This window comes from Nelusetta ayraudi, unplaced genomic scaffold, assembly GCF_046127955.1.
Source record: "Nelusetta ayraudi isolate G7.1 ecotype Tasmania unplaced genomic scaffold, CSIRO-AGI_Nayr_v1 ptg000007l, whole genome shotgun sequence".
In the NCBI taxonomy this organism is placed as follows: Eukaryota; Metazoa; Chordata; class Actinopteri; order Tetraodontiformes; family Monacanthidae; genus Nelusetta; species Nelusetta ayraudi.
Genome location: NW_027466057.1, coordinates 3,535,001 through 3,544,744, shown reverse-complemented (window position 1 = coordinate 3,544,744; position 9,744 = coordinate 3,535,001). Strand labels below are relative to the sequence as shown.

General features: G+C 47.2%; 1 protein-coding gene across 1 annotated transcript in view; it reads right to left on the bottom strand.

Annotated features, from left to right (window-relative positions):
* Window positions 1–4,416: 4,416 nt before the first annotated feature.
* dlk1 (delta like non-canonical Notch ligand 1) overlaps window positions 4,417–9,744 on the bottom strand; it is a 7,568-nt gene continuing 2,240 nt past the window's right edge. The window contains exons 5-6 of the mRNA XM_076017939.1: window positions 8,714–8,855; window positions 4,417–5,713 (exon numbers count right to left, since the gene is read on the bottom strand). Of these exons, the coding sequence (XP_075874054.1) occupies window positions 5,011–5,713; window positions 8,714–8,855 (845 nt within the window). The 3' untranslated portion in view covers window positions 4,417–5,010. The remainder of the gene's footprint in view (window positions 5,714–8,713; window positions 8,856–9,744) is intronic.

The following is a 9,744-nucleotide window of genomic DNA, read 5'->3' as shown; positions in this document are numbered from 1 at the left end:
CTTTGCTTTATACAGAGCCACTAAAACCCCAAAAGCGCTCAGCTTTGTTCTGCACAGCCCCTTCTCTAAGCCGTTGACACCGCACTATTAGATGAGGATAATCACACCTGATCCTATTACGGCGAGCGATACATCCACCTATAGGGTCTAAACACACACGTTCTCAGGGCTTAGCGTGCAGATCCCAGAGCGGGCGAGCGTCCGTCCGCGGCAGTGGCAGGGTGTCTCTGTGATGGCTTTGACACTGCGAAACTCCATCCGGCTTTAACTCTTCATTGCAGTGCTGCTTTTTTCTCCTTTTCTTTCCCCGAAGCCTGCTGCAGTGGGCGCCGCTACAGTCTGGACTCACAACCATCTTGAAAATGAATGAGGTGTGTGTGTGTGTGTGTGTGTGTGTGTGTGTGTGTGTGTGTGTGTGTGTGTGTGTGTGTGTGTGTGTGTGTGTGTGTGTGTGTGTGTGAGATTTGGTCTGAACTGGGGGGGCCCCCCAACACTCTGCCGTGACTTGTTGCCGACTGTTTCCCATAAACCATCAGGAATTCAGTCACCATGTGAAAAAGGAACAATGAGACGGCGGAGAAGGTTCTCCTTTCCTGGGGAAGGTTCCCTTTGCTTTGTTGCGTCGCGGTCCCTGCCACATAGTGGCCTTAGAATGGAGTCAGTGCAGGACGAGGGGGTTTGAAAGAGCTTTTATTTTCCCCGTCCGAACACGGTGCATTTTATTCTTTGAAAGTAAAGCGAAACTGTGACCGGCAGCCCGAGTTGAAATAACTACACGATAGTCGTGTGACTTTTGATCTGCAAAGGACACAATGACTCCCATGAAAGAACACCATGAGAGGCGTGCAAGTGCCCTTGAAACTGTGACTTTTGCAAATAGTAACGGGCCAACTAATGAAATGTGATAAAAAAATAAATGAACTAAAACACGGTGCTCTTCCCTGCTGGCACATGAACAACACATCAGTTGACAATATATGTCAGACCTGTTGACATTGGCGGTAAGTGGCCAAACGGGAATTTCGCCTTTCTTCATATGTGACACTCGACAGTTAATAACGATTAAATCCCTCTCTGGTTTTCACTAAGTTACTCCTGCTCTTCGGGGCGTGTTTGTGAATTGGCAAGGCAGCTTTAACTGCAAAACAAACACAAAAGCCCGGGGCTCTGTGTTCTTTTGCCTTTGGTAATAACATGGCGTTATTGATAGTGTTTGCTGCTCTTTGCTCTTGTGACCTGTTTTGGGGGTTGGGGGGGGGAATCAAGGACATCATTATTATCTTGGCCTCTGGCAAATTAGCAAGGTTGCAGTTCAACTTCAAAATGTTCCTGTGTGTGGGAAGAAGTTCCCGGCGAGCTGGAAAACAAGCGCATTTTGATTCTTTTTTTATTTTTTAGGAATGCGCTGAGACAGTTTGACCTCTGCTGGCCACCATATATAAGAGAGCACTGAGCGATCACCTCGGATGAACCCGCGCATGTCGGAGCCTGTGCCAAAAACGTTTGAGGCCACAGTCACAAGAAAATTGAGAAATTCCAGCGATGTTACAGAATGTTGCGCCCGATCCGCCTGCAGCCATTTGTCCTTTTTTTTTTTCTTTCTTTTCTCTGCTTTTCCTCGCGGCAGTCACTCCGCTGCTCATCTGGAAGACATTTAACAAGCAAACTTATAAATGAAATATAACTTTGAGGGTATCCTAGAAGCATGCCCCTGCAAAAGGGACCCTCTGGAATTCTTCGAGCCCGATCCGTATTCCCTCCCCTGCGTAATTTAAGCAGCAGACGGAGCCGGGGGAGGAGGGGAAAGAAAAAAAAAATGAGGTTAAAGGTCTCAGGCTGGTGAGAGAGATTTAACTTCTGCAGGTCTGTTTCGCTTTTATGATCCAGTGGGAGCGCAGCAGGTCTGCTCAGCTTTCTTTTTTCCCCCTCCCTGTCTCATGTCAGTTCTCAAAGTAAGGGGCCTCTTTCGCTCCCGGGGGTCATTCCTCCACATATGAACATGTGGTTGCGGGGCCCCCGCAAGGCCCCACTGAAACATAAAGAACAACCTTTTACCCGGCACTGCCTCTCGCTATCTCTTTTTTTACTTCTTCTTCTGCCTCACAGTTTCCAATAATGCACAGACTAAAGGAGAAGTGAACCCAGTCTTAAAAAGTGACTTTTATGGGGGTTTATTTTATTTTGTTAATTTAGTTTTCGACTGACATGGCTGCGGTAAAAGTCATTTAAGATGCGGCCTGGGCAGCGGGCTGTGACTCGTCTGTAACCTCGGATGAGCACGACTGCTTCCACTCCGATTTATTCATGCGGCCGTCAGTTTTGTTTGTGAGGTTCGTCTTGTGGCTCAGGAAGACGTATAAACGCGGCAGGGGGACAGTTTTTCTAATGAGCTAAAGTCACAGCGCAGGGAGGGGAAACGCCACGGCTCTGTAAAACAGAGGGGGTGATTGCTGTAAATGTATCGTGCTGCAACAGGTTGCGTCTCTCCTTTGGGATCCATTACCGTCTGTGGTTCTTTTACTCTCACGTCACTGTTTGCTGGTGTGAAACACAGCAAGGGTGTCGCAGACATCTGCGAGGATATCCTGAATGCTGCAATAATGAATTCAACTGTTCAACATTCGAGAACAATAGCGTCTGCCCGAGCTGGTCTCCTTTTAGATGGCTGACATCTGGTGGTCGTTAGTGATATTTTTTACACACTTGTCATCGCTGCGTCGCATATATCTTGAGTGGAATGATCTGGAATCTGACTTTCAGCTGTTGGAGTGAGCCACTAGGTTTGGACCGTGGAGAAGGGATTAATGCCGATCAATTGCGCGAAGTCCCGCGTCCAAAACACATGGTGACAACGCGCTAATTGTGGTAGAGAAGAGGCTACAGATTCATAGTGTCAGTTTGTACGTGACAACTCTGGGAAGTCATGTTTGATATTAAGTCGTACGAGATGTTTTTAATTTCTGCTGTATTTTGTTCATATCCTGCTTGTGCGGTCATTCGAACATATTTTTCCCCCAAAACAACAGCTGGACAACATTATTCCCATTAAAAATGAATAAGTAAACACTTTTCTTTTTCTTTTCTTGTTGCAGTTTTGAATGTAGCCTACAACTCTATTTTGGCCTCGCTGGATCGGTCGACAATTGTCGATTATATCGGCGTGAATTTGTGGCTGGATTTTTATCTCACACGCCTGACTGACACTTTTAACTGTGCTTGGAAGATCAGCCAGGATGATTTGTTAGCATTTATGTTTGTTACGTCTTCTAACCACAGTGAGTCTCTCTGTCTTGCTGTACAGCCTCACTGGCTCTGCTTTGGCCTCTTGCTAGCTATAGGATTTCATCATTGCCATATACAGCACCACGTTCTCCCCTGACCAAACCCAGGCCCGACATTTAAATCGATTTATTGTCATGAAATTTGATTTTAAAATTTACATAAAATCAACATTTCTATTGTTTGAACGGGTTAACTTAATATCAGTTTTCTTGATTACATTTTAATGTTAGATGCGACATTGTTGGCGTTGTTCGCTGTATTTACACACCGGACCTTTAAGTTGTTGGTGATTACAGTACCTTCAGCTGTAGGACTCACCGGTTGACGTTAGAGCATCTTGTCCACACGGTGGCGCCAGAGACTGACAAAGAGGCAGTCAAGCTTTATAGTACAGTAGAAAAGTGCTGTTTAGTGCTGGTATTTAGGAATACAAGGTGTGCAATCATGAGAGAGAAGTTGCAATGCTGGACTCCAATTTGTGGTTGTTTGTCTATTGATGTTTTTTTTTTTTGTTTTTTTTGCGTGCGTGCAACATGTTAGCCAAGTAAGTGTCTGATGTTGCCTCAACCTGATTCAATTACTGGAGCATCATCAGGTTAAATACTTGATTTTTATTTTATCATTTCGAGAGAAAATGTGATTATAGGTGATTTTTATTAAAAGTAATTAAGACAAGGAAACATTTTCTGACCACCACAGCAACTGACACAACTATTAAAATTCCAGTCATTTGTCACCTCTGCCGTCTTTTGAGCAATGTAAACGGCCTTAATTAAGAATTTTTGATTTAAAGGAAGAACTTCGGTAGAATTTTCCCAATTTGCAACAATGAGGAGCTGCACTGGGAGAGATATGAATACCGCAAAATCACAGCGAAACCATAAAAATCCGCATCGCAACAGATGGACTTTAGTATTTTGTATGATTTGACCCTTTGTAAAGACTTTCACTGTTAGTTTTTTTTTCTGTGAGCTTGACAAGGCGACTATATCATGCACGATTAAGCAAAAACAATGACACTTAAAGGTGCTAAAGTATTGATCGCAGCGCTCAAGCAGGACAATGACATTTCAGTGGTGAGAAAATCAACTAGCCATTATAAAAAATATAGTTTTAAAAAAAAAAATGCTCAAGCTTCAGAAAAAGTTTAATTGCAAAACTTCTGCATCTATTTGACGACACAGAGCAACATGGAAACAATTAAGAACCAGCAGCAACAAACTAACGGCGCCTAATTTTCTATTGGCTAACACCAATTCGTCCTAAAATTCATGTTCAGATGACCGATAAAAAAAAAACTAAATTAATTCAAAAACAAAAACACTTGTATTATTGTCAATTTGGCATACTATTTTCCACCATCAACTAGAGTTTGCACCTTTTTAAACGGGGCACAAACCACTTGAATTGGCAACAAATGGAATGACAAACGTGTCCCTGTGCTGCTATCCAGCCACGCGATGACCTCTGTAACTGCCCTGACGCAGACCGATCGTCCGTGTTTTCTAGAAAATACGACACAATGACATCTTTGAAACCAGTCGATGAGACTCGGCGCGACATTCTACTTGTAGTTTTGGTACATCTTAGGGTACATTTACAATCCGGCGTCACGGTCCAGTCCCACTCCCGCCGATGAAGTCCAACTCCATCTCGCTGTTTGCTGTTTGCCGCCGGCTATTTTTGAACACATTCGTTCCGGACGGACGGCCGGCCCTCGAATCGCAATCAGATGGAAGTGTAGTGTCTCCCGAAGCTGCTGAGTCTGATCTTCTCCGGCAGGATGATGTTCACCGAGTGCTCCTGCTCCTCCTGGCCCGAGCCTCCCGCCTCCCTCAGCAGGTGCTCCCTCTGCTGGCGCACCAGCTGGCTGTACTTGGCGTTGGCCAGCCACGCCTCGCAGCGGCCAAAGAACACGATGCCCGTCGTGCCCAGGACCACCAGGCAGGTGAGCAGCGCCAGCAGGCCGAAGCAGAGCAGCTGGCCGTGGGTGACCAGCACGCCGCGGGGGTGCACCGTCTCCTTCAGGGTGATCTTGAGCAGGTCCCTCTCGGGCGGCCGGAGGAGCTTGTGGAAGGTGTGAGCCGGCAGGGAGTAGTGCTGCGGCGCCAGCGCCAACGGCCGGTTGTCGGCGGACCCGGTGGCGGCCGGCGGCCTGGGCCTGGCTTTGGGCCGCTGCTGCTGCTGCTTCAGTGAACAGTCGGCGCCGGCGAACGGCTTGTGGCAGGCGCAGTGGAAGGCCGAGCCGAGGCTCGTGCAGTTGCCGCCGTTCAGGCAGGGGTTGGGCCGGCAGCTGTCAGCGATGACGGCGGCGGCAGCGATGGCAGCCCTCTCGCAAAAGTCTCCCGAAAATCCCGGCGGACACCGACAGGAGGAGGACGTTGACAGGCCGTCAGCATCCATGCATGTACCGCCGTTCTGACAAGGAGAGCTGGGGAGGGAAGGAGAGGCGGGACGGAGAGGAACAACGTTAACGCACAGCAGTTGGAAGTGAAGCTGAAGCTTTATGACGGCATGTGTAATCTGCTGCTGAAGAAGACGTATTTCTACAAGCTGGGCCGGCTCTTGAATCACCTGCTGGTTAAAGCACCGGACCATTGTCATTTCTTGACAGAGTGCCAGCGTATATGCAGCTAAACGACACAGGGCCGATTGCTTGGATCCACAGGCTATAATGTTTTATCTAGAAAAGTTGAGAGGACACGCAGACGGTGAAACTTCTCAAATTGCATGGTGAAGAAACGTGACCCCGTGCAAAGTTGACCTGGATTTACAGCGTAATTAGCGACGCGCTGGGAAGACAGTTCAGCCCTGAATGCAAGTTCAGTCAGTCGTCCGTACAAGCTGGACGTAGCATCCGCTAGCTGATAGCAGCAGCAGCAGCAGCAGGGTGAAAACCGGATCCAACCTGAGGCTCCGGTGCGGCTGCAGCGTATCTTATCACTGCAGCCGCGCCGCGCAAAGCACAGAGATGAAAAGATGCGATAAGAATAGTCAATATCTCCTAATAGAAGCTCATGTAATTACACAAGCCCCTGACATTGTGTCTCTGCTGGTCAAAAGAATAATGGCAGTGGGATGTGGGGATGCACCCCTGCTGTCTCATGGAGAGACTGATTGATGAAACCCCTGAACAGGCCTTTTTTTTTTTTTTTTAAACTTAAGATTAATTCCTCTGACTCGGATGTTGCAGCTCCAGTCATCTCTTTGTGAAATTATAATGAGACCACAATGATTTTTTTTTTCCTATCTCTCCTTCCAAATGGACGGGGAGCCCGTCAATTAATCGACAAGGAGCTGCGGGCTATTGGATTCTAGGCACGCAGACGTCAATAACGGCACAACCTCATGGAGAAAGAGCACAATGCTGTTCCAAAGTCTTCGGGGAAGCTAACTGCGCTCCCCCGAAGACCCTTTATATGTATTTGACAGATTCTCCCTCCGGCTGAGTCTTTCAGAAAAAAAACAGACAGAGGTGAATTCACGTCTTATCTCAAGGGAAGCTTGCTCCATTTTTGAATTTGAACAAAAAGCGCAGATATGGTTTATTCCGTGAACTGCATTCACCGGCTGCTGTCGTAGTTAAAATGTTTAATTTGCTTCTTAAGCCATTCAGTCAATCAGAGTGGCTAATCAATGTTTATGCAAGTGGATGTGGTGAAGCGGTCAGTCTGAATGGGGAAGAACGGGAGGTTGGTTGACTCTAAATTTAGTTGGTGCCAGACGGGCTGCAGGTCCGAGTGTCTCACAAGCTGCTGCTGATCTATGTTGGAATTTTCACCTCATTACAACCATCTGCAGGGTTTATGGAGCATGATCCCCAAACCATAAAATATCCAGTGGGCGGCGGCCATGTGGATATGTTGACGTCAGGGGTCATAGGTCAGACTGGGCAGAGACCATAGAAAAGCAACACCAAGCCAACATCCACTGGTTACAACCAAGAGGGGTAGAATAGCATCCTTAGTCTTTGACTGTTATTTGTCTATGTTGCTACTAGCCCACTACAGGTGTAGTAGCAACATAGGTAGCGCAGCTGTGCGTCGCTACCGTTGCACACACCAGGCAACAGCCTGCGTTTTGCCTTTCGTGCGTGGCCTCGAGCTGCGAAAAGAGGAAGTAGCTCCTGATTAATTAATGACAAGAAGAACGAGGGGATCGTTCTCCTCCTCTTCTTCTATTGTTTCCACGTCTCGTTCCAGAGTCGGACATTACTGCACTGAGAGCCACAGTGTAAAGTCTAATAGCGCACGCATTTTCAGAGGAGGTTTTGCGAGACGGCTCCTCTCAGCCCTTTGATGCACCAGCATGGAGGAACGACAGGGCAGATGAAAGACCCACCGCACAGAAAAACAGTTGACTGACACTGGCTCGGCGTCGGGGAGCGATGTGCACGGTGGCACAGTTAGCGCGGCGTCTCAGACGTGTCAGGAAATTTTGACGGCGCTGCCGCTGCAGTGGGAGTGAGTGAGAGCGACGCATGAAAGGTGCGAGGCGGCAGAGAATGAATTGAATTTTAAGCAGATTATTATGGAAATCCTTTTTGTCTTAACGGGGAAGATGAGTCCTTTATACAGTGCTTCTGTAAAGACGGTAGCACAGGGAGATTCTCTCTAAAAAAAAGTCCCGCAGTCCAATTAGTTAAGGTCCACGTGCTCCAACATTAAGTGCAACACAATGAAGATCGTGGCATGTCTCCATCCTGCTTGTGAGTGGTGTCATCCAAGGGCGTCCACAATTTGTCATGTCCAATTTGTCTGTCGTTATGGAGCTACACTGAACCCCCCTTTTTTTTTTTTTTTTTTTCTTTTTTTAGCCAAAGCATTTAAATCCCTGTGCTGTAGTCCACTTCATGCATTGGGCTCACTTTAAGCAGACAAAGGCCTTTTGTTTTTCAGCCAACCAGACTTTTCACCTTCGACCCGCATCAGGGTTGGATGGCGCATTCACACCTCTGCAAAAACAAACCGGACTTTCCCCGGGAAACACTGCTCGAGTTGGATTCAACTTGGCCCCAGTGGTTCTTAGTTTGGACCCCTAGGCCTCAATAGCTGCCTTTCCATTACAGTTTTTTGCAAAATAAAATTGATATTTCTAAAATTTCGACTAGGTACAATTGCAATAAGAGAGCGTACAAATCTTTTAGCGATATTTGAGAGGTTTTTCGGAGTTTAGGTGTTTCCATTACCAATTTTTTTTATCGCGATATTTAGGTTTTGCGCAATTCTAGGGGTAATGGAAACACGGGCTTTCCCTCTTTGAAACGCGAGAAGCGCAACGTGGATTGCGTAGATTAGGAGAATGTCTGCAGAACCTCAGCCGATGGTCCGGGCTGGCAGTTTCATATTGGGGTTGGAATGTCACTTTGAGCCTCGGCAGGCGAGCCCTTCAGGGGACGGACGGACAAACTTAAGGAGAGCGGCTCTGTTACCCGTCTGCGAGGCAGGGTCCTCGCCTCAGGTGGCAGTTCCCCCCCGTGTATCCAGGCGGGCAGATGCAGAGATATCCTCCCTCTCCCGTCTCGATGCAGGTGGCGTTGCTGGCACAGGGCCTCGACGAGCACTGGCGAGCGTCTGAGCGCCAGGGTGGAAAGTTAAAGCAAAGAAAAAAGAAAAAGAAAAGAAAAGCTGTTTTTAGATCTTGTGTGCCCTCCCTCCTCCGTTCTCTCCCTCCCTCCCTCCACCCTCCTCCTCTGCCTCCGTCTTTGTTTCAGCTCTCTCGCGCCTCGTGTTCACACCACAAGCGTCTTGTCACTGGAGAACAAAACTGAGAACGAGACGACGCGCGGGGCGAGCCGCTCATATGCTGCTGCGAAGAACAAGAGACGCTGTGTCTGCGCTCGCATAGAGGCCAAACTGAGCCGGGAGCCAGAAAGGAACTTCTCATCTTCTTTCATCCTGGCGGGAGAAATTTTTATATGCGATAATGATCCTCGCAGACGCAAATACTGAGTGCTTATTGATTGAAGTGTACCGTCTATCTGTCTGTCTCCCATCGTAAAGAACTGAAATGTCATATCTTGCCCGTTATGGCCTCGTGTCTGTCCCTCAATGTTGAGCGAATTTCGAGTGAACTTTAGAAAAATCACTTTGGTAAAAACCTACACTGTAACCATAATATCATCTAAGACACGCAGCTAATGCAATACAAAAACAATGCGGTGCCACATATTCAAGGGAGAGAAGGCGCACACTGGAGCCATGTGATCTGAATGTTCACTGCCTCACAGATTATTTGACAAAGCTGTTTGCAGAAAGTATATTGTGCATTATTTCTGATTGGGACGAGACAAAAACACTTCAAGCAAAATGAAAGGCTCCAAATTAGAAGACTGAAATGTTGCTATTTCCACAAATGTTCCAATGCAATATTCTTCTGAGTGCTTATAAAAGGCTTGAAGGGAAACCATCGGTGGAGATTTAACACTTTAGCTTTCCAGCTTAGGACTTGCAGTTACTTTAG